This window comes from Thamnophis elegans, chromosome 11 (assembly GCF_009769535.1).
Source record: "Thamnophis elegans isolate rThaEle1 chromosome 11, rThaEle1.pri, whole genome shotgun sequence".
Taxonomy (NCBI): Eukaryota; Metazoa; Chordata; class Lepidosauria; order Squamata; family Colubridae; genus Thamnophis; species Thamnophis elegans.
This window is the reverse complement of record NC_045551.1, coordinates 11,805,558-11,831,189: the sequence shown is the minus strand read 5'-3', so window position 1 is coordinate 11,831,189 and position 25,632 is coordinate 11,805,558. Positions and strand designations below refer to the sequence as shown.

The window sequence follows — 25,632 nt, the reverse complement described above, 5'->3', positions numbered from 1 at the left end:
AAAGCAACTGCTGTGATGCTTCAAACCATAATCAAGGTTAAGGGACAATCCAGAAAACGTTATATGAGCCCTTCCATGGCATTTTGGAATGTTGCTCCCCTACTGTAGGGCTATTCACAAGCTCTTGGGATATCATCACAGAGCCAATGCTGAGGAGCTTCTGAGGCTTCTGCTTTTGGATTATGTAATACCCATGCCATGTGAGGAAGTACGTAAATATGGGTGTGTTGCAAGCAATTTTGGCCATAACACACACAGATGGACATATAGCAATAGCAATTAGACTTATATACCGCTTCATAGGGCTTTCAGCCCTCTCTAAGCGGTTTACAGAGTCAGCATATTGCCCCCAACAACAGTCCTCATTTTACCCACCTCGGAAGGATGGAAGGCTGAGTCAACCCTGAGCCGGTGAGATTTGAACAGCCGAACTGCAGTCAGCTGAAGTAGCCTGCAGTGCTGCATTTAACCACTGCGCCACCTCGGCTCATAATGTTGAATCTATGTTTATAATGTGGCTCTGTGAGAAAGAGAGGATGTGGACGGTTAGCCTACAAGAGAGGTAATAGGAAATAGAATAGCAACCTTCAAATATCTGAAGAGTTGTCACATCAAAGAGGGAGTGAACTTTTATTTAAGCTTCAAGAGTATTTTAACAGGTACAGGATCAATTGGTTAAAACTTCAAGGAAATGGGTTTAGGTTTGACTTGAGGAACAACTTGAATTGTACCACTTATAGGCCATATATAAATATCACACCATGTGTTGTTTAAAGAATCTTCAAAGGCTGGATGGTAGTTTGTCAAAAGATGCTGTGGATGCGGCACTAAATAGAGGGTTGAACCTCTAAGCTCCATTCCAATGCTATGATTCTATTTAGAATTCTAGTTCCACTTCCACCCAGTGGCCAGTTCTGATTAGAACTCATAGGAAAGTGTTCCCAACATGAGATACTGTACTGCTTGATACTCTGCTGTTATTTAGCATCTATATGAAGTTGCTGGGTGAGATCATCCATTGGTCCGAGGCGAAGGATCTCAAGTCCAGTAATCACACTCAAAGTCAACATCAACATCCAGGCTGAGCTGGAGAAACTATGGAATGCCTGACAATGTGGAGAGGCTGTCAGGATCTGGATGGGTAAAATAGGCTCAAATGAAATATTTCCAAGATCAAGTCAATAAATATCTCTCCAGAAATAACAGCTGTGCTATCCCCAAATGTCACCTGCAACTTGCTTCACAGGTGGAAGCCACAGCTGGAAAAGAAAACTTTTTGCCCAGCATTAACTGGCCTGCCAACTGTCTTCCGACCTGAATCAGGAGGCCCCAATGATTGAGTTGAATGGTTGAACTGCTGCAAGGTGCTTGAGGAGGGGCATCTTTGGAGAATTGGAAGCGTCAATTAATCCAAAATTTGAGTGGCAGATTGCCTGGCTCATCACTATGTTTACCATACAGACTTCCCATTACCATGAGTTATTATAGGCCAGTAAGATCCCACAGATTGGGCCTCCTTCAAATGCCGTCAGCCAGACAGTGTCGGCTGGCGGGCCCCCGGAGGAGAGCCTTCTCTGTGGCTGCTCCGACTCTTTGGAATCAGCTACCCCCAGAGATCCGGACCATACCCACTCTCATGGCCTTCAGGAAAGCTGTAAAAACCTGGCTGTTCCGGCAGGCCTGGGGCTGTTGATCTCACTGTTGAGGTCCAGCCCCGATTAGATTGAATGTATGTGGTGGTGTGATTTTAAACTGTTTTTTTTTCCTCTCTCTCTCTTTTTTTTCTCTGTTTGTAAGCCGCCCGGAGTCCTTCGGGATTGGGCGGCATATAAAATTTATAAATAAATAAATAAATACTTTGCCGCAGTAAACTCTGGGCAGAATCTCTTCTTGCACAGCTCATGAGGCTTGGACAAAGCAGCCAACCTTTCCTATAGGGTTACCTATATTATGGAATGTTATCCAAAAGCTCAGAAAACATTATATTCTTGTATGCAAAGACTCTATACAAATTTGTTTCTATGAGCTTTTGATTCCAGCTGATTGGAATATGGAGCTTTTCAAAGTATCGGTTTCCATTTTTAGCTTTTAAATTATTGTTATTGTGTATTGGTTTGTTTTACCCTTGTACATTGCCCCAAATCTAACCCTATTCAACTTCTATCCATTGGTTATCTACAGTCAATCCAAGGTCAATAGTAAAAAGTGAAAGGATTACTAGAATTGTTTTTCTTTGGTAAACCTGCAGTTCATATGAGCCTTGAAACTAGATATAGGAGCTAAGAGCCCGAGGCAGTTCCAAAAAGGAAGCAGGAGCAAGAAAATGCTTTATCATCTATCACAGTAACTGATTTAAAGTCAAATTCTGATCTTCTTTCCCCTTAGTTGTCCTAGCCTGGTTACTTTTCCTGCTTTACAACTCATATTAGTGGCTCTCAGCCTGCCAGTATTGGTTACACTAAGTGTAAAACAAGCAAAAAGCTACAAAATCTATTATCTTTACCTGTTCTAGTGAAAAACCTGTTTTTTTTCATGAAAGGAGTGTGTGCAGAACTCAGTTAATGATTATTCATTCAGCAACCATTCCAGGTTTCATGGTGCGGAACAAGTGGTACGGTCCTTTAAGTCCTGACCGGCTCAGTACCTCCATGGCCATGAGATTGCAATCTGATTCTTGGCAACTGGCTTGCCTTTAGAATGGCTGCAGTGTCCTGTGGTCACATGATCATTATTTGCAACCCTTTCTGGCAGTTTCTCCTAAGCAAAGTCAGCAGGGAAGCTGGCAAGGAAGGTTCCAAATAGCTTCTCAAAGTTGCTTCTGCAAACATTTTCTCATGAGAAGTCCAGCTAGAAAATAAAAGATCTCAGAGATCTTGTACTCTGTAGCATGTTCCCACACGAGCACCTCAATGCCTGCAATCTGTACGGTGCTTTTGTCCAGCCATGCTCATACCATACCTTGGCACCCTTCCAAACCCGGAACAGTCATTTCTCAGGGTTCCACCACAAAACTGCGTTCGACTAAAGGGCGCTCGACGAAACCGCGTAGCTGACGTCATCACAGGGCAACAACAGCGCGGAGATAGAAGCACGCTGTAAACGCTAAACCTAAAATTAACCCCTAAACCTAAACCTAACCCCCCTAAACCTAATCCTAAACCTAACCCTTAACCTAACCCTAAACCTAACCCTTAACCTAACCCTAAACCTAACCCTTACCTTAACTTGAATCGGCTTGCATTCAAAGCGCTATTTAAAGTGCCCTTCTTTCTCCGCGCTGGCTGTTGTCACCCTGTTGATGACATCAGCGACGCGGTTTAATCGGGCGTGCTTTAGTCGAGCACGGTTTTGTCGTGCCACGATTTCTCAGTATATTTCACACATATACTGAGAGCAACATTAAATACCAAGCAGAAGGAAGGCGAAGATCAGAGAAAAGGAATAAACATTTTATAATACCAACCAACAGATAAATCTAAGCAAATTCACAAAATCACCCACACCTTTTACTTAGTATCTTGGAATCTTTATTATCATCAGCATCACCCTAGACTAATTCTTTTTTTCTTTTCTTTATTTATTTTTTGTTAAATATACCTCCGCAGGGCACAATCACATACAATCAATACGATTGGTAAATTACATGAGCTCTATCCCAAGCATAAATGCACCAAAATGTCAAAAAAGTTATTAAAAAAAATGAACTCCACCCAAAAAGGTGATAATGACTTAAGAATGTCTCGGGGAGACTGGTACAATCCTAAAAAGACCAAAGGAAACTTGGCTTAACACCCCCCCCCCAAACCATAAAGAATGCACATACAGAGAGAGAGAGAGAGAAATCCCACAACTGGAAATGACCAGGAGATTTTGGAGGAGGGAGAATAATGTATGTCAAGTTGGCTGAATAAAAATAAGGAGCAAAATCCAGATTGCTGACTGCCAATCCTTGAAAACTAATTTAAAAAAAAACTAAAGTTGCCTTCAAGGAAAAGGTTCATGGTTAGCAACAAGGCTGCTTACATAGCAAGCAGAGACTGCAAGGCAATTGTAAACTCACAACAGACAGCAGAGAAACCCTTTTAGGGGGGTTGTGCAGGATTAGAACTGAGGGCTGCCAAGACAGCTGGCGAAACAGACAATTTTCATTAGATCTGCCCATCCTGCTCTCCACCTCTGTCCCTCCCTTTGAATGGCTAACTTGGAAAGAGTGCCTTATGCAAATCCAGCTGTGGGATTCTGATCCAGTTACACAATCTGGTTTTGGATGCCAAAGACTTGTGAGTATTGTCTGCTACAACAAACTAACATTAACAACAAGAGAGAACAGAGGTGGTCTTCTTGCACATATCCCACACTTTCGGAGGGATTTGTGTGGAAGACATTCCCACTACAATTGTGCCTGAAGTCACTTTTAACATACACAAAAGCAAACAAATTTTGTTTACAGCAAACACCAATATGCCACAGGATTTTGTTTTTATAATATATATATATATATATATATATATATATATATATATATATATATATATATATATATATATATATATATGTATATATATGTATATATATATATATGTATATATATGTATGTATATATATATATATATGTATATATATATGTGTGTGTGTGTGTATATGTGTATATATATGTATGTATGTATGTATGTATGTATGTATACATTTAACATTAGCATACCTAGTACTTTTAATTTTCAGAGAGAAGGATGCACTTTGGTGTGTTCTTTTAGACTCCTCCCTTCAGTATGTTATGTCTTCAGACAAGATAATTTTTATATGTGAAGAAAGCATCAGGCAGCCATATGTAACATGCAGGCAAGTAATATTAGATCCCAGAATAGAAGCTCTGCAGCCACTGAATGGTAACTATAGCTATTCAAGACACTATCAACACAATGAAGGTTTACTGTTCCAAATTTTAAATTTCATACAGATGTCAAAATGCAATTGTCCCACCTATAACATTTCATTTTGGGCATTCACTACTGTATCCAACACAACATAGAAATCTCACTGCAAATTTTATAAGAGGAGGATGGCGCTTCTTGGTGTTATACTGAGCCTACTTACATAGCCTTATTAATCTTGTGACACACATACCAATTTCTGGGCCATTTCGATGAAAAAAAGACACTGTCTATTATCTGAATATTGTGCAACAGATCTTAGAAAAAATGGAGCTATTTTTTGTGTGCAAAGTGAACTTCAAATGGCACTTAATTAAAACTTATAATTTTGGGGTGACATCTGTTCTGTAGTAAAAAAAAAAGTTAAATCATGCTTCCACAAAAAGATGTAAGTAGTTCCTATTCCTGTCCCATAATTGCATCATGACTAATAGATCTATAGGCTAAGGCAATCTTTAACTTTATAACCGTTTTTTAAAAAATTTTGTGTGTATTATGATGAAACAATTATGTGTTGTTTACTTGTGATATGTACCACACTGAAGTAGGAGGCCTGGACAAGAGAACCCCAGTACTGTCATTTGAATGAGTATATTTAATGTGAAACCATGATTTAGTGCTATAAGAATGAAGTTCAACTGTGTTTTCATTAAATGCATTTCACTTCTGTTCTGGACATGAAATAAGATTACTTCTGCATTTGATTCACCTTATTGTCTGATTAGGTGGTTAAGTGGTTAAACTGTGTTTCATCTTATCACTGTTTGAAACAAACTATATGGATTATTTTGAAATTAATACAAAAAAAATAGGTTTAGATGACATGGTAATTTGTACTAAATCTAAAACAAAATATTGTGAACTCTTAGCTATTCTAGGGGAAACATAAATACTCAGTGCTTACAGCAGTTCATTCTAGTCACATCAAATTACACCTTAGGATGCGTTTTTTTTGGAGTATGTGTGTATCAAATATTGATGACATCTTCAAGTGCTTTCCTGTTTGTATCAAGTGTCCTTTCCGGCCAAATCAGTTCAGAGACTGGATATGTAGTACGAATCCATGTTACTGACAACAGTATTAGTGAGAATTTTAAAAGAGAATTCTATTAAAATTTTCACTCATAGTAGTAAATGATGTTGCGAGGTGTGATAGCAAAACAAAGTGAATAGCTTATCTGGATAGGATTGTCATAATCTGGAGAAGTTTTTGCCCATCCTTCTTAGTATTTTGAGATGGATAAGAAATAGGCACCTGCATGACTTCCAACTCAGTTCTTCAACTGCTTGCCTCCCTCCCCCCCAAATTGTTGTAGAGTAAAGTAGATGTCCTGTTCATAATAACAGCAAGATTTGAAAGCCTATGCGAGATCTGAGGTTGGAGCCAAAACGTCAAACGACATCCTGGCAAATATAGTTTAAGACTTGTAGTTCATAAAAAATGTAACACTGGAAGCAGGAAGCATAATTGGATGAGACTCTCTCTGGGACTCTGGGACTATTTGCTCTAATAAAGTCCATGCTTACCAAGTGGACAGAATTAGGAAACAAGAATGCTTTCTGATTACATTATGTTGCTGAGATCATGGATGTGTTTTGTGATTCCTATCCAGAGAAATTTCTTTGTTGGTTTGGAAAAGCAGACAATAGGTTTACTATTTGTTGTGTTTCCAAGCAACAGTGCAACATATTTCCCACAGCCAAATGTAAAGAAATAATTTACTTGACTATGCAAACATATTAGATTGATGGGTGCTATTTCAGAATCTCTCTCCAGTTTCTTTCAAGTTTCCTCATATTTACTTCTAGTACAATTCAACAGAAAATTTCAAGCAGGAACAATGAAAATAAACAATGTTTCTTCTAAAAACACTTTTTGTACATTATAAATCTAAGTGTGTTGGGACAACATTCACATATCTTTTTAAAAGGTAAAGTAATTAAGGTAAATGGCTGCAAATGTAATGATGCTTAACATAGCACTTCTGAAATGAGCTAATAAGTCATCATCATCGAATACATTTTATAAGACTTGACAGTCAAGAATTTTTATATCTATTTACCACTGTTAAGGTTTGAAAACAAAAGATTTTCAATCGAAACTGGCTATTGTAGTAAAATGATTAGAAAAAAAAGAAAGAAAGAAAAACAACAACAATCAAACCAAGAGTAAAGCACAAGTCTTTGGCTCTCCTTAAGTGAATAGGGTATTTTCCATATTTATACAGACCCCACATTTGCCTACAAGTAGGGGCAATATCACATTTATGCATCACTGAGTAATAACACCATAAGGAAATGCAACTTCATAGAAGTTATTGGGTACTCAAATTCATCTGAATGCTCTATTTTGAGGCAACATGCTGTTACCTGGTGCATGAAAAAGGGAGGGTGATGGGAACATACAAAGGAGCGATGTAGAGAGAAGAAGAATTTAAAAAGCAACGTTCAAATGGATCTCACAGATCCTAATTAGCCAAACACATTTAATCTGGAAGTCTGAATTGCATGCGCTGAATTAAGCATTACTGAATTGATATTCTGAAATCTGGGTTTTGCTTTATTTTTTTAAAAATGACCTAAGTCCTTCATAAAACGTGCTTGAGGTTAAATATTTTAGTATCTCTCAAATGTTTTTTTTAAATTTAAGTACACAATACGAGTTTTGCTTGTGATGCCACAGCATCCTAGTATAAAGAACAACCTATTTCATACAATTCAGTGTATTCCAGCCGAGTTTAAAATAAAATATGTTTTTTAAAAATAACATACTGCTCTTTATTATGTATAGCAGAGCTGGATGAGAGTGATATTGATATTCTAAAGAAAAAAGATATTGATCATAACCATGAATGTCATTCAACAATTCTCAGAAAAAATGTATTATAGCTCCACAAGCAGTCTAAATGAAGAGTGACAGATATTTAAGAGTTCAGCTATGATCATAACACAGCCATGCATATGTATTTGGCTTGTTTCCTCTTTTCTAATGGACAGGAGGCAAATATTTTTTCAGGCCTGCAAAAAATCAAAATCTAGAATGTAAAGCTAATGCCAAGGTTCATGAGGATGGCTTTATAGGACCAAAGTGTCATTGTTTCCACATCAACCTGAATTCTGCTCACAAATGGAAATTTTATGGGGTTTTAACACAAAGACTTGAAAAAGCTAGTTTTTAAAAAAGACACCAGAGAATACAGTATTATAGATTGTTCTGTATGAAAATCAGATAGTTCTTTACATGCTCCTCACTTTAACTTGTTCTCTAGATCCTAAAAAAGAAAACAGGAAACTAAGCCAAGATCAAAGTGCTCTGCAAAGGTTAAACAGAAACTATTTGCTTATACATAAAGGGTATTAACCTAGATAGGGCACTGCGCGCAAAGTACAAGTACAGGAAAATAATGGGAGGTCTTGTTAGCTCAGATTCGAAGCATTTAATTTTATAGCAGAGATTTCTCAATGTTAACAACAGCAACTTCCACACACTTTTTTGCCTAGTGCTTTATGAACATATGTACATGTACATATGTAAAATAATTGTATGTACAACATGAAGAATATGCATGTGTACAAAATATGGGCCTATGCATATACAATATCTAGAGGCACAGACGTGCTATAAATGGTCTAAAGAATGGATTAATGTAAGAGAGGATGGTTTGTAATTACAATCCCAACTCTTCCATACTTATGTCTGAGTATAGTTAAAAGTATGAAAAATGTTCAGTCTTCCATTTCTAAAACTTCTATAGGGAGTTTTCTGCTTGGCATATCTAGATGGAAGCCAATTTTTCTGTTATTTCAAGTTGGATTTTCTTTGGAAGAGAACACTTTTAAGAATGGCCTTATATTGGGAATAGTGAGCCTGATTCACTAAAAAGACTTTTTATATTGGAGACATGGCAAAACAAATAATTTACATAGGCAGACTTTCTTTAATTATGCCATGACATTAGTTTACTTCAGAAAGAAAACAGGAAAGATATAACAGAGTACATGAAGAACATTAAGTGAGAACCTAAAGAAAAGTTTTTCTTCCACTTTCTTCTAAGACAGTGAAAGACTGGGTGGTAGTATGAAAAGAAGAGAAAATTCTGTATATCAAGTGATTTTTGATACAGAATTAAATAAATCAAAGAAAAGAGAATTAAATGCCTTTTAAAAGAGAGAGGGAGTGTGTGTATGTATGTGTGTTTGTACGTATATGAACACATATACATACACATATATACATACACAAAAGACACACCACACAGAGTGCTTCCAGGTCCTGGATGCTATAAAGTAGCGGTAATCGTGAGGAAATATCCTTAAATATCATATGTACAGACACAAAAATGTTTATGTGCACGCATGTGCTTATGTGTAAGCATGCACACATGTACATATTTTAGTTTTTTTTCTTTAAATGAATGCTCAAATCCCAAGGCAATGTGGCCATTAGTTTTTTTGGCCAGCCAGGTTTTGAAATAATGTAAAAACTGCAACACCTTGACTAGGTAACTATATTAAATAATCAGTACTTGCAGATGTCTCTATTTTGACTCTTCCTACTGGTAGGCAAAAAGGGGGCATGTATGCTCACAATATATTTAAGAATAAAATGGATAGAAAAGGATGTTTTAACCTCAAAGGATTTTTAAGGGAAGAAAAGCAATCTAGAACAAGATTAATAAACATTTGCTTTTACCCAACCAAAGCAATGCTTCAACTTATTACATAGCCAGTGCATTTTGAAATTGAAAAATGTAATTACAGAGAAAGGATGCAAGAATTTTCTTTCAGATTTTCCACATATGCACCTTACTTAATGCCAGTAAAATGGAGAGAGGAGGAGAAAAGTCAATTTTGCACGTATGTATATGACCATATCTGTGCATTTTAAGAAATGTGATAAATGAATGTGCATTTGCAGAGCTAAGAAGTGTTTTCATTTCATACACACTTGGAAGGTTGCTGCTTCTGTAATGGACTCGCTGAAATTAACATGATTTATTTTTTTTCGGAACCATTTTTTTGTTAAATTCCAAAATCTTGAGTTTCAAAGATTCAGTTTTGCCATGAAAGATTAGCTGTGTATTAGCTTTGGATGCAAAATAAACAGGAAGGAGAATATTGTTACAACCTATTTTATGTTTCCCATAATGTATAAAATAGAATTTATCACCTTGCATCTCAGGCAGATTCCAAAATTCTCTTGCATCAGAGAATCATCCAACATACCTGCCTCCTCCAAGGATTTAGGATGATACAGAAATTGCAGTTCAGACATGTGAAAGAAGATACTACACTAATCTTTGCTCCTTTATCCCATCTGAAGTCATTTTAAACTAGTTTCTAGATTCTGTTTTAATGCAGTTCTTTTGGGGGTGGGTGGGTTGTTTAAGCTTATTTATGCAAATGAAACACTTCAGCTCTATGTCACAAATGTCGTAATCAATGCTTCTTAGCTAGTTTATGCAGGACAGCAAATTTCAATTCACTTTTAAAATTGAATAACTATTGCTACTCCTTGAAGCTTTCGGGGTCCAATAAAAAAGTTTGATTTCAAATCCAATGGTAAATCCTTCACAATCTTAAATTAACAAAACGTTATGACAATATCTGTAAGAGAGGTACAGATTTGGGATAATTTAGAGTTTTCTCCTCCATCTCAACACCTTATTTTATTTTTAAAAATCACAAAAAAAAATTGTGAATGAGCTTGTTCTAGTGGGAGAATGAACAACATTTAGAAAAGTAAATGATACACTGGGTATGTAATAATACCAAAATAAAACAGAAAGTCTATTCCATTAGATCATACAATTAATCAAAGAAAGAATGTGTGTCTGTGTGTGTAAAATGTGTGTGTGTTTGTGTGTGAGTGTGTACATATATATATTTATGTATATATAATATCTGTTTCTTTTAAAGCCCTGGCATTCAAGGCATCCAAAGTTATTAAAATAAAGTTCATTCACAGAACAAAAACAAATTTAATTTGAGTTGTTTGCAGATACTGCTAATTTTCATTTTTTTAATTAAAAAATGTGTTAATGTGAACTATGTGCAGGGTTTGTTCCTAGTAGTGGTGTTGTGCACATTGTCTCAGACTTGCTATTGTTGAAGACTTTTGCTCAGCGTCTTTCATCAATCCAAGGATGGGAAAAGGTGACCCCCGACAGAAGTGGAGGGATAGTTTTGTTCCTTCAAGGAGCAGAGGTGGGCGTTGCTCCGGTTCTCTGGGTATCCTGGTCACCTGCTACTGTGTCGGTGTCCTCTGACAAGTTCAGAGCTGTAGTTTTGTTTGACAGAAGGCCTATAATTTCTTGGGTTGGGGCAGATCCATTTGGAAGATCACTGTTGAGTAATGTGTCAAAAAGGGAAAGGAACAATGAAGGGATGGAGGAAAAAAAAAGAAAAAATATTAACATTGAGAAAAGACATTGGGTATAATTAAGCTATTTCAGATCACCCTTAGTATGTAATATTAAACCTTAAGCAAAAATCTCCAACATTAGTAATATTTTTTAAAGTCACATTATCTCTGCACTCTGCTAGAAATAATCTAATGTTCATAATACCTTTATCCACTCAGTCTATTGTCTCCATCTTCAGATTAACTCTAAGCTGCTAATTCCCAATTTCTAATTTTTCCTTCACCTGATTGTTTGGACCATGGAACAAGATTATCTGCCTGCAGAATAATAAATCATCAAAACTGAGATGATCTATAGCAGTGATGGGTAACCTTTTTGGCACGGAGCGCTGAAAGTGTGTGCAGGCGCACCCATAATGCAATGCACATGTGACCGCCCCCAATGCATGTGTGCGCGACCCCGCTTATGCCCCCACCCTGTGAGCACGACCCCTCGAACATGCCCCTTTCATATGCATGCAACCCTGTGCATGTCCACGCAACCCCTGCATACTCCCTGCTGCACGTATATGCTCCCCACGCATGCACGCATGTCTCCCATATGCACCCCCCCCATATGCATGGCAGAGATTCTGAAAATCATGTGGCTGGTGGGAGGCACGCGCATGCACAACTGAGCTGGGGTGATAGCTCGTGTGCCCACAGAGAAGGCTCTGCGTGCCACCTGTGGCACATGTGTCATAGTTTCACCATCACGGATCTATAGGTAAAGGATATATTTTCAAAGGGTTCTGCTTGCAGTTTGTGGGTTTCCTTATTTAAATTCACATTCTCCATTAACCACGGAAAGTTGCACCTACAGTACTTGGACATCCCCATCACCATTTGGGACATTCCACAAGTAGGATAGTTTGTTAGAACTCTGTCTCTAGCACATTATCCTAGCAAACATGAACAGAAGCAATAATTGGGGAAAGGTAATCTAATATTTATATCTTTGACCGATGGGGTAGGAGTGTGCACTTAGCACACATCTATTAAAGATCTGGAAATACAATAAGATTGGACTGCTCTTTCCAAGAATATTTTTTGAGCAGTCAAACCGCCCCATTTAAAGCTGGTAGATATTTATATCAAATAACCATCTCAAAAATCTGAACGCCTTTAACCTTAGCATGCTGCAACGTGCTTCCCATAGCAGTTTTGGAGGGCTGGTGCAAAAAAATACCATATGAGCTGAGATTCTGTCCCTGTGCACAAGGAGCCACTGAAACTATAACTCACATCCTGCTATACTGCATTTTTTATAATGACTCGGCTCAATTTATAATACCTTACCTAGTAAAATATCCAGGAAATACTGATCTTTTTTTACAGGCAAATACTGTTATCAGATCAGTATGAATGTAGCCAAATTTTGCTGTGCTATATGTAAAATTGGACAAACTAATTGGTCATTGTTAATCCGTAACTAATCGCAATATATTATTCTGTTTTGTCATTTATTTTTAATTTTTAATATTATTGTTTTCATGCCTTTATTTGCTGGACTGTGACTGAAATAAAGATTGATTGGTTCATATATCTTTGACACATTGTTACCTCAAGAAATTATTTTTTAAAATTGCCTTCCCATTATTGCAAAAACAAAGTTTATCAAACTTGGCACAATGAGCATGTTCTGCTGCGTATCCAGTTATTTTGGCTCAATCTAGAAATTCTAGATCGTTGCACTGTCAATAGTATTAAAGACAGTAATATTCTAAGATTGCTATGCTGGTTGACTACCAGCACCAATTTGGAGAATATCTTTGGAAGGAACCAGCACTATCATTGAAAGAAACACCTATTGAGAAAGGTCAGTCATATGCTGTATGTCCTGACTCCTGCCATTTGGAAAACACTGAAATAATCTTAAACACTAGCAGATGAAGTAAAACAATGTCAATACATAAAATGTAAATTTGCCCTAAGTAATACTTAAGTTTGAATTAAATTACCAATAAAAACAATTCTATTACCTGAATGTTAGAGAAAGATCTTCAGGTGGTACTTTGCCTTGCTGTCCATTTTCAGTCTGTTTACTAGCATTCGCTTTGTTTTTTATATCCAATGAAGACTGGCTCTCCTTGGGAAAGGAAAGACAAATCCATGGTTCACAATGTACTATAAGTTTGCTTTACTGGGAAGAAATTGTGAAGCACCAAGCCAAGCTCTACATTCATACTCACACAAAAGCTAGAGAGGAACATAATCCTAGACCAAGTTGTTTTATTTTATCAGGCTAGAAAGCTTTCCAACAAATGTGCAAGCAGCAGAGACCAAGGAAGTCTATCACCATGGGCTGGAAAACCACCGTCCCCTTTTCAAACGCCATTTAAAAAGTATTGTGTGCAGATTGTAACATAAGAGTGCTTCAGTTGCTTAAGAGGATGAATTATTTGCTGTAAATTTGAGTGTTTACCAACTTTCAACTGTGGTAGCTCGCAAAATTAAATTTGTTGAAAAACTAAAACCTATAAGCTACCAGCTCTGAATATTCAAAATGACTCTTGTTCAGAAACGGTGAGAGCAGTTAACACTGCAACTTGCCAAGCAGCAGCAAGCATCTTCTCTGCCCACCTTACAAAACACTCACCATGCTTAGTTCCCGGGTTCTCTTCCCGATTTCCCTCTCCACCTGGTGCAGCTCCAAGCTCAGCTGTTCACTTGAGATCATTCCAGGCCACTTAGGAGGTGGCGGTGGGGCCTGTGGTTGGCCTGCCAAAGGGGTCGCTTCCCTCTGCAACAGCAGCCTGTTACTAACTGCCTAAATGCACAAAGCCAAGCACATACACAACTGAGCACACAAAATATACCATGCAGGCATGGGAATCAGGCCAAAATGCAGGAATATTGCTTGGCTTCTAACGCCCAACATTCTTTTTTTATTAAAAAAAGGCTGATTTATTTATACTTTATACGCTGCTCTTATAGACATGCTCAAAATTATAACACATAAAATAAGACAGATGAAGCAAACTTAAATTAGAAATATAGTGACTAAAGTATGCATACTTCTACATTTTATAAAACCATACTTTTTATTTTGGAGGAATTTCCTGATGAATTTTGGAATTCTTTTGATGTTTATGAATTCATCAATGATATATTACAATAATCCAGCTTCCATGAAAGACAACATTTTTCTCTTATTTGCAATGTGGAAGTTTATCTTCTGGAGTATATTCAGCCTTAAGCAGACCAACGAGAATAATTTGGCCAATGCTCACTGCAAACTGACTACATCCTAGTATGTACTTCTTGATCTGATTAAGAGTTCTAGTGGAGTACAAACTGTGAAAACACTGATATAAAGACCTCTGCAGAATTGATTTATATAGTACTGTAAGGGTTTATTTTGTCCACCTAGTCAAGGCAGTTTGGGCAGTCCCAGTAGTCATCATTAAGCAAGGACCTATGTGAACATAACTAGTGACTTCCTGCCAGCTTCCTCATTGACTTTGCTTGTCAGAAACTGGCAAGAAAGGTCACAAATTGTGAACAAATGACTGGGGATGCTGCAACATCATAATTCAAGCATGCCCCGACCACCCAGATCATAATCAGATGATTGCAGGGTCATTGAGACAAATGGCATTGAACAAGCAGTAGTTATAACTATAATTTGTACTAATAGTACGAGTTATAGTTATAACTACCACTTGTTCAGTGCCATTTTAAGTTCAAATGGTTGTGGAATGGTCGTTAAATGAGAACCACCTGTACAGTATCACTGTATAAATGAAAAATAGTTGAAATATTTCATTTTTAAAATACTGTTAGCACTGAAGGTTTTACATAAATAATTATAATATAATACAGGGATCCCCAACCCCCTGGCAGGGACCCACTAGTGGGCCATGAGTTGTTTGCAACTGGGCTGTGGAAACGGCAAGTGCGTGTGCATCCCCACTTGCTTGAGCAGCAGGCGAACGCACAAACATGCCACTCACGCAAATGGAGCTCTACATGTAGTACACCACTTGTGCGCAACCATCCCCCCTAAACTCTCCCCCCACCCCCAGCCAGTCCATAAAGCCAGTAAGGTTGGGGGACTCTAATATAAAATATAATTTTAAAATGTCTGTCTAGAAAATCTGATCTGGAAGACAGCATCAATAGATACTATTGATGTCCAATGGATAATTATTACTGTACAGTAAGACATACTAGTGTACATCATACTAATTTAAATGTCATTAACATGGTAAACTGAGAATTCTGGAGAATCCAAAAATAAAAACAGCCAAGCAATCCTTTTATTAGAGAACCTGTGTAGAGTGGAATTTTTAAAATCTTTATAAATATTGTTAGAAAATGGTACATTAAATTAAATATTCTAGAATATAGGGAGGGAAGTCTTCTATTCAAAGGAAGACCATTTTGTTTTAACATGTTATGTTACTGTTAATTAACTTTGCCTTCGAAGACTTACTGAGTTCATTCTTCATAAAAAACGGCAAGTGTTTGGAAAATAAGATGATAATATGCACTTTTTAATGATTAAAAATATCAATAATCTAACATAGTATTTCTATCAACTCTACAAGGAGCTACACAATTCTATCTTTTCCTATATTTGAACAAAAATTTTATTGTTGATAATTCTGATTACACCACTGTTAGGAAATCTGACTTGCATATAGTACTCCTTGCTTAATGACCGATCATTTAGCAATCATTCGAAATTATGGCAGATGGCCCCAGAGCTACTTAGTATACATTTTCCAAGTTCTGAAGCCACTCTCGTAATCACACGATTGCATTTTGGGCACTTGGCCAGCGGCTTGTATTTACAGCCATTTGCAGTGTTTTGCACTCATCTGGCCAGAATTTTTGGTTTTCAACCAGTTTCTAGTAAAAAAAATGTCCACAGATTTGCTTAATGACTGCTGCTATAAATCGATCAGGGTCAAGTGGTGATTCACTTAGTAACTGCAATGACTTATTACCACAATACCAGGCTCAACTATGATTGTAAGTTTAGGAATACGTATATACAAGTTTTTGTATTCATAAGTTGCAATTGACAAGAAAGAGGTCAGAGAGAATCAACCAATCAGAATGATAAACAAAATGCAAATAGTCTATTGTAACAAATGACAGGAGAAAGGAACTGAAGATTGAAGCCTTGGGGCGTACGTCTCTCCTTGACTTTGCATGACAGCATCAAGTTCTTAGAGAAAGAACTATTGCAGTAACCTAGATGCGTCAATATGTTTAATTGAAGATGGGAAATTAAGAAATAGGAAATATAATAATAAATAAATAATGCTCTTATAACAAACAAATTGATTAAAACATAACAACAATTATATTTAAGGGGCTGCCACAAAGAAGAGGGGTTGAAATTATTCTCCAAAGCACCAGAGGGCAGGACATGAAACAGTGGTTGGAAACTAATCAAGGTGGTCCATCAGTAGAGGTTTTTAAAGAGTCTACACCAAGGGTGTCAAACTGGATTTCATTTAGGGCTGCATCAGGATTGTGTTTGATCTCAGGGGGCCGGGGCAGGTGTGGCCAGGGCGGGAATGGCCAGCTCGACGTCACTCATGTCGGGGGCATCTGTGGTGGCCTGAACCCTCTGCCAGCGAAAACGGGCTCCTGAGCTCCGTTTTCGGCTGCAACAATGTCCTGCAATCCTCTGCCAGTGAAAATAGAGTTCAGGAGGGCTGTTTTCGCTGGCAGAGGCACCGCGGGCTGGTCCTTTGCTGTTCCCAGGGCGGCCCTGTGGGCCAGGTCTAGCCCTGAGTTTGACACCCCTGGTCTAGACAGTCACTTATCTGACAATGGTATAGACTCTCCTGTTTGAGCAGGGGGCTGGACTAGAAGACCAAGGTCTTTTCCACTCATTCTATTCTATTCTGTATGATATGACATGAATGCATATGTAAGTTTAATTTTGATTATTACATTAGAGCTGTAATATTGTTGTTGTTTTTGTTTTACTCTCTCCTTTTATATGTGATGAATTTTAAAAAAAATTAAAGAAAAAGTTTAATGATAATAAAGAAGACTAATTATCAAGCTGGGTATTTTTCAAGCCATCCAATACTCCTCCATTAAGTACTAGCAAACACAACATGCACAAATTAAGCACAACTTGTGTTGTTTTCAACAGCAACACAAGAATTGAAGGTCTCCAGATGGTCACTCATGACCTAGACACTTTGTAAGTAGATGACTGCAATGCATTTCTACACAGGGCTGCCCTTGAAGACCACCCAGAAGCTACAGTTGGTTCAGAATGCAGCACCTAGGCAATAACGGGTATGTTGCGGTATGTACATGAATATCCACTGCTCACAGGCTACCAGTTGTCTTGCAGGTACAACTCAAGGTGCTCATTAGTAAAGTAATAGCAATAGCAATAGCAGTTAGACTTATATACCGCTTCATAGGGCTTTCAGCCCTCTCTAAGCGGTTTACAGAGTCAGCATATTGCCCCCAACAACAATCCGGGTCCTCATTTTACCCACCTCGGAAGGATGGAAGGCTGAGTCAACCCTGAGCCGGTGAGATTTGAACAGCCGAACTACAGAACTGCAGTCAGCTGAAGTAGCCTGCAGTGCTGCATTTAACCACTGCGCCACCTCGGCTCCTCATAATTCCCCATAAGCTACCTCATGTTGTCTTTTTGCGAAAACACAGATATTCTGGGATGAATATAGGTTATAGTCAACACTCCTGTCCATTATGCTATCATAAATTTAAATTTTCAACCCAAGAGATAAACTTTCTACATACGTTCTCAATAAATTATGTATAGCTATCATCTGGTCTGCTATTTAGGAAAAAACAAAGAACACTATAAAAGGGAAAAGAAGTAAAACAGAGCAATAATACTGATTTCCATTATATAAGATTTATGGATCTCAAGTTTGTGAACATGTGTGCGAGTATAGGAGGAGAACAAATATCATATGCAAATGAATGCAGAATTCAATGGTACCAGCTATTTCTCCCTTAATACTGTCATTTTAAAATCACATTCAAAATGCCTGAACAGTAGTGAGTTCTTCATTCTGAAATTCTGTGACATTTACACTGTTCTGTCACCCTCCCCTTTTCATTTCTCTAGTTCTTTCTAAGAAAAAGTACTAAGAATACATACCTCAAGTCCTCGTGTCTGCTGACTTATCTGATGGTTTAATTGCTGTAGTTCAAGACGAAGCTGCTGTTCTCTCTCAGATGATGGCAAAGATTTCCCATGGTTAGCAATGTCTGTCATAGATAATCTCTCCCTTTTCGGATAGATAATTGTTTGGAAGGGGAAAAAGTTTTTGTTGTTGTTGTTGTTGTTCTTGCTTCTCAGTTTAATTGAGAAAACTTAAAACATGTATAGCATGTGCAAGTTCAAATCCCCTACCTGTCACCAAGCCGTCCCTGAGAAGGTACATTTTGATGGGGTGAGTATGGTGAACCTCCCCATGCATTGTGTGTTCCATATGGACTGTAATCTATAAAGAACAGAAAAATCCTATATAAAAATTATTCATTACAATTATTGTAATAGAAATCAGCCTTCTGTAAAGACTGCATTTACAACAGATTACTATGAGTCACCATTTATTTTTATACATATTCTCTCTCTTTGAAAATATTGGTTCTATGTGAAACAAACAGGGTCTTTTTTAATGTTTGCCACAATTTTAATAGGTCATATTTTTCTCATTTTTTAAACAGCTATAGTTCACAGCAAATAGATCTAAACATGCATATCTCAAAACTGCATGGGCCAGTCTGTAACTACCTTACTACCTCCTCTATGAAGAATGAAGCCATCTTGGCTGACTTTTCCATCAATTTTCCTTAGCAATATACAAGGTAGCAACATGATCTTTAGTTTCTAGCTTTTATCTCTCTCTACGTAACTCTAAATTCAACTAGTGGATCTCAGCTGAGATTTCCTTTAGGAAAAGAATCCTGCATCTTTAGTGCTTCATTTGTAAGCCTGCTCAACAAGTGGCTCCATTTCTACTATAATTGTTCTGGTGAATTCATAAAAGGATACTGCCCAGCTTTTCATTATTTCTATTTAAAACTAAAATTTTGAATGATCTGAAAATAACCTTTTCTAGCAAAATAATGAAAAGAACAAAAATCTCTCTATACCCAGAGATTTATATATTTTAAACAAATAACTCATTTCTCCTAGTCTGCACGTTAACATTAATGCCACACTGAATCTCATAATTTGGAACACAAACTTTAAAAAATATATATTTTTATTGAATAGTTTTTTCAGTTTTTTTAACACAATTATCATCTTTGCAACATTTTCACATTGGTATACCTCCACTATACCATTTTTGTCCATACATGTGTACATATACTTCTGAAGCCACGTCTTGCCATCCTGCAAGTGGGCCCCATTATTGCAATAAATGGGAAGATTCCTTCTCCAAATGCACAATTTGGAGAAGAGGCCTTCCAAATGATTGCAAGAATGATCGTGTTTTCTACCCTTCCTAGGCTAGAAAGGTAGAAAACTAACACATACCATCGTCTTGATGGTTAGGAATCTTTCTGGCCTTCAGAATGACAGCATTTGCTAACTTTCTAGCCCTAGGAAGCTAGCAAATCTTCAACATTTGAGGTCTGTTCCTGAAGCCCACCAAGGAATTTCCTCTCTCTGCTGTGTGAGGAAGGGAAATCCCTTAGTGCACTGAAGGAATGGACCTCAAATTCTAAAGATCTGAGGTCCAGTCCTGAAGCTTGCTGAGGTACTTCTCCTTTACTTGCAAATTTCACCGCCATCTTCCCCATTGAAAGGAAGGGTCATGTGATGGGGGAGGGGCAGAGTGACCTTTTATGCTGGCCGGAAGTGCTTTAACTTTGAGTAATCATTAAACAATCAGTTATAAGTTGAGGACTACTAGTATTCCCCTATTCATGGGAAGCCTGCCAACCAATGTCTAGACTCATTTCCATAACCAAGCCACATACTGTTTCAAAGCTACTACAACCCCCTGCCCCCCAAAGAAAATAAAACTTTATACCTGAAACACTGACTGGTTTTGCAGAAGCCCCTTGAACTGTCATGGCTTGCATGGGGCCTGGATTCTGGTACATTGCTTTGGAAGTACGTGAGATGGCACCAAACCTTGATACTGTAGGCCTATCTCCAAAGGGAATAAGATCATCATCACCAGTCTCTGCGGCTCTCCTTTGTAAATCCAAACGTTGATCTCGCATTCCCTTGCTGTCCACATTCTGGAGTGACAGATTAAATGATCAGAATTACAAGAAAGCTTCTCCTTTTTAGTTGACATATTTCTCAGATGTTTCCATATCCCAATTATGGTGGGAGGGGCTCTGATTGGAGAAAGACACTTGCACAACAGTAATTTTTCAAACTTGTAAGCAAATATTAACAGCATTCAGACTATTCTTTGCAGGCTAAATATTTAGCAATATGAATGTACAAATTAAGCAAAGGCCTTTGGAGGTAGATACAATAAAATAATTGCTTTATCCATGGAACATTATTCCTTTCTCTCAAAAAATACTGTATTACCAGGCCATTATGAACTTCGGGAAAATTTTATAATGTATAACTTTATATGAGTGGAGCATAGCTGGAGAAAAAAATATCCATAATCATTATTTGAAGGTTTTCTCCCCAATTTTACTTTATATATATGAAATTATAAACAAGGAGAGGGAAGAGATAAATTCGAACTCAGCTACATACATACAATTAGGAGAGAGAAAGACTGGAACAAGGAAAGTCAATGGGGATGCCAGCAGGAAGTCTCAGACATTTGAGGTCCTTGCTTAACAACCCACACAATAGCAACTGGGACTACCAGAACTATGATCACCAAGTGGTGCAACCATATGCCTTTTTGACTTATAACCATGTCCTTTCACGACTCGAGTTTCCAGTCCCAATTAGCGTTGTTAAATGAGGACTGCCTGTACAATGTTACTACTGATCCTTAAACTTCTTGTCAGCTGCTGCCATATCATCTACAAAAGTCTGGAGAATCTCCATTGGAAACCTTTGTCTAATCTGGTCACCTGGCAATTTACCAATTACCAAGAGTACATCGCTGTTGTTTTTTTCAGCATGCTTACCACCATCTCCACAAGACCCACTGCCACAATGTCTTTGGGTTTTGCATCTTTGGTTCCAATGTAGGAGCCAATAGTGTCACACGACCAGGGAGAGTACTGGCTGTAATCATTTCCTTTGTATTTGCCTGCTACCTTCAGATCTTCATCCAAGTACTGCATAAAAACAAAGCCCACTCATGTCAGAGAAAGAAAGCATTATGCTGTCATTTGGAATTACCTTGTCTAGACTAATTGCAGATAAGAACATTTATTAAACATTTGAGACAACCTATGAGGTTTGGGATTTCTCATACTTTTAAAACTAATTCCTAATCTCTGGGCTCTTGTACTCTAATGTTCTCCACATGAGGAGAAAAATGGCAGGAGAGAGCAACTTGCAACCTTCCCTGCCAGCTTTCCCATTAATAGTGGCTGTGGGAAGATGGCAAGGAAGGTTGTAAATGGCAATCATATGACTGTGGCTCACTGCAATGTCATAATCATGAGCCAGGCATTAAAATTTCCATATCACGATTATGTGATCAGGAGGACGTTGTGATAGCTGCAACTTCTTAAGTCGTAAGTGCCCCTTGTTCAGCACTTTTGTAACTTTGAATGGTTGTTGAATGAGGGGTTGTACCCAAAGAACTACTTGGAATCTGTAATTCTAGAGCACCGTGACCTTCAAAATGGTCTACGCCACACTATACTACAGTTCACTACCCTGACGTCCTTATTTAGAGAAGAAGCGATTATGATTAAACAAAATATATTTTATTGGCATTATTTCATGATTGGGATTGTTAGAATGTAATCTCCTTACTTCTACATTATCTTTCTGAGTGTGAAAAGATGAGTCCAAAGTCTTTGGCAGTTGGTTACCAGCCTTGTGAACACTGATAGTTCTTCTTTGAGGTCTGCAGAAATTTGTTTTGCATGGGACATGATTCATTTCTACAACTATCAATCATGAAATGCAGACTGAGGGTGCCTGCCATCAATATTTTAATGGGAAGAGCCCCTCAAACTCAGTGTCTGATTATCATCTCAGTGATTGGAACACCTGATTCAACTTTTCCCTTAAGATAGTTGGTTAGTATAATAGGATTTAGATCATGGCATAATATTCTTCAAACAGGTCATTAGGACAATTTCTCATATTTTTAAACCACATGCATCATATTTTCTACTAAATTGTTTTAAACATATGCTTACCTCATCAGTGTGTAAAGAATGAGGCAGGGTTGGTGATGATGCAAATGGTGGTGGGGAGATGACCTTCCTTTCTTCCAGCTGAGCCATAATTTCCTTTCGCCTTCGATGCAATTCATCTAAACTCGGGTGTGGCTGAGGGGGAGCACGAGTGTAATGCTCCTGGAGGTTTTTAAAAAAAATGCAGATATGAAGATTCCTGTATTCTACAAATGAATTTAAATCTACAATCCCAAAGTTACAAGATACTCTAGCAAAGCAGCAAAATTATTTCAATACAAGTTTCTCAGAAATCCCCCCCTTCTTAGATTCATTAACGTCTGTTGAGTCATTATCAATTTCATAAGGCGAAAAGGGCAAAAGCGAAAACTGTTCTGTTAAACAGCACTTTGGAGAAAATTAGGAATGCTACCTTACATTTCCACAAAATTAATGTAAGATTTTAATATTTTAACATTTTATATTTAAGTTTTGATTTCTTTAAAAATGAAAACATACCAAATTAACCACCTTTTTGGAGACTGAAGGAACGGAAAGCTATTACAATCCAAATGATACATTTCCAGGTTTCGAATCTGATAATCTGTTAGTTATATTGCTAAATGTATTAATGTGCTTTCTAATAATTGATACTGGTTTTCCATGAACGTTTGACTATAGTCTTTACCTGATTATACTTAGTGAACAAAAGAAAGGTCACCAAAGCCACATATATAGGAAGCAATCTTGCTTCATTAACACTTATACAATCAGAAAGCATAAATATGAATAATCTTAAATAGATGTTTACAATCTGCTCAGTTTCACTTTGAAGAAAGGAGGAGACCACAAAAGTTAGCAGTTCATTGTCTGCAGACATTAGAACACAGCTGCAATTTATATTCTACCATTTACTGGCTATCCAGATATTTAAAACTCACATTGGCCTCTCAGAGATACACAGTCACTTTGTCTCTCTAAACAACTCTGGAATGTTCCAAAGCAATATATGCCGACTGCTATATAGTTATTCTTATTCATTGCTACACATCAGAAATATTATCTCTCTGTTTGGTATGTGTATCTGTGAATGAATGGCTTCAGCAAAGCAAAGCTTTAAAAAATCCTCTAAAAATGAAAGATAGAAGTACTTAGGCTATTTTTTTAAGCCAGGGGTCTCCAGCCCGTGGGCCACGGCCCAGGACAAAGCCTATTTGCAAACAGGTGGAGCCCGCGTACATGCACACAATCTGACTCACGCGAGCAGTGGGCGTTGGCACTTGCAGCCATTCATTTGAGTGGTGGGCACCAGTGAGCAAGTGCCTGCTGCTCACACAAATAAACAATGTGAGCGCGCGCACTTGCCTGTTCTGACCTAGGCTTCCCAAGAGGATGAAGCAAACTCCTTGTCATGACAAAAACCCCTTTGTTTGGGGTTTGTGAATTCTGCTCATTCACATCCAGCAAAGTCTTTTAAGGGAGTATTTACAGTCACAGACGTTATCTGGCTTGGAGAGCTGACAGGCCGATGTCTACAAAACTTGGCAAGGAGCCTCGGAGAGTCACAAACCAATTAAGCAAATTAATTGTCTCCTGAAAACTCCACTCCCCTTTTACTCCTCTTTTATTTCCTCTGGGAGGGGACATTCATCGTCCACCTGTGGCCTTACTCCCAAGTTGACCCCTGTTCTTTAGCTGTTCCCTTGTCTGGCAACTCTGAACATGCGCACACTGGGAACAGGCTCCAGCTGTTTGTCTGCCTCACTGATGTCTGACTCTGGAGGCAGCTGGTAAGTGGCACATGGCTCTGGCCCCCTCTCTGCCTCCGACACAGAGCCTTCTTCACAGCTTTCCCCAGACTAAAGGGCTGGCCCAGGTTCCTCCCCAACCTCCTCACTGTCCGAATCTACTGCCAGGTCTGCTAGCCACTGGCGGGCCACAATACTGCCCCTCAAACAAAACCATCCCCTCTTCCCCCCTAACCCCCCACCCAAGGCTACCAACCAGAAAGGTTGGGGAACACTGCTTTAGGTCATTGCAGAATAAATTCTGGTCTTCAGGCAAACTGAATTCTGTTCTGGAATTTGAGAGATGGTGAAGAAATGCAGTTTTGTCCTATTTCTTGATTTACAACAATCAATTATAGGTTTTTAATGCCTTGGACCTCCCTCATTCTTTTCAGAAGCAAAATTAATTTTAAAAAACAGAGATAAATTTAAATTTTCAATTTTCAATTTAAATTGTGAAATGTGCACACCTTGGCTTTTCTTGCAATATTTATATTTTGCTAGATTTTTAAAACTAAACTCAGAATATTAATTAGAGGTACTTAATGAAGCTATCTACCTGTAAAATGGACAATTGCTGCAAGAATTAAATCTAAAAATGGCATTAAACATTACTATTACCATAATCGTAAAATAAAAAAAAATGTATCATACTCTATGATATGAAGGTCTAATCTGATTCAGATGTGGTCCAACTGGATAGTAGCCCTCCACTTGTTGGTATCTGTCTCTTGTTTCAGGTACGTATGGTGATACAGCAGGTGGAGAAATTTCAATTGGAACAGGACTTCCTCGGATAATATCTTCCCGTTGGTATGGCTGAGCAGCAGGATAAACACGCCTGCTGTCATAATGGGGAGGATATACAGGTTGACTCATGGGAGGGTATTGCTGTGGCTGTGCACTGTATTGTGAGTTCATGATGCGATCTTGGAGATAGGGTGCATAATGTTGTTCTACAAAAGGAGGACCTGGTTCAGGAATAGAGGATGGGGGTCGGACGAATCGAGACATACACTGTAGTGATTGAGCTGGAGGATAATATACACCTAAATATATGAAACAAGATTTAGAACAATATTTAGTCCATTGTTTTAACGACTTCAGAGACTCAGAATAAAATAAAATAAAATGTCAGTTAAGTTTTCCCCACTTACATCTGAGGGCATACATTTATTTTTGCAAACTACACCTGTCGTAAAAGATGATGGAAAGCATCATATTCTGATGATAGAATTTAACTAATATTTACTAT

General features: G+C 37.9%; 1 protein-coding gene across 2 annotated transcripts in view; it reads right to left on the bottom strand.

Annotated features, from left to right (window-relative positions):
* Positions 1 to 5,427: 5,427 nt before the first annotated feature.
* Positions 5,428 to 25,632, bottom strand: part of RC3H1 (ring finger and CCCH-type domains 1) — a 63,925-nt gene continuing 43,720 nt past the window's right edge. For both annotated transcript variants that reach the window (XM_032226081.1, XM_032226080.1), the window contains exons 12-20: positions 25,032 to 25,426; positions 22,615 to 22,773; positions 21,421 to 21,573; positions 20,340 to 20,553; positions 18,707 to 18,797; positions 18,452 to 18,581; positions 13,934 to 14,104; positions 13,317 to 13,423; positions 5,428 to 11,276 (exon numbers count right to left, since the gene is read on the bottom strand). In XM_032226081.1, the coding sequence (XP_032081972.1) occupies positions 11,126 to 11,276; positions 13,317 to 13,423; positions 13,934 to 14,104; positions 18,452 to 18,581; positions 18,707 to 18,797; positions 20,340 to 20,553; positions 21,421 to 21,573; positions 22,615 to 22,773; positions 25,032 to 25,426 (1,571 nt within the window). In that variant the 3' untranslated portion in view covers positions 5,428 to 11,125. The remainder of the gene's footprint in view (positions 11,277 to 13,316; positions 13,424 to 13,933; positions 14,105 to 18,451; positions 18,582 to 18,706; positions 18,798 to 20,339; positions 20,554 to 21,420; positions 21,574 to 22,614; positions 22,774 to 25,031; positions 25,427 to 25,632) is intronic.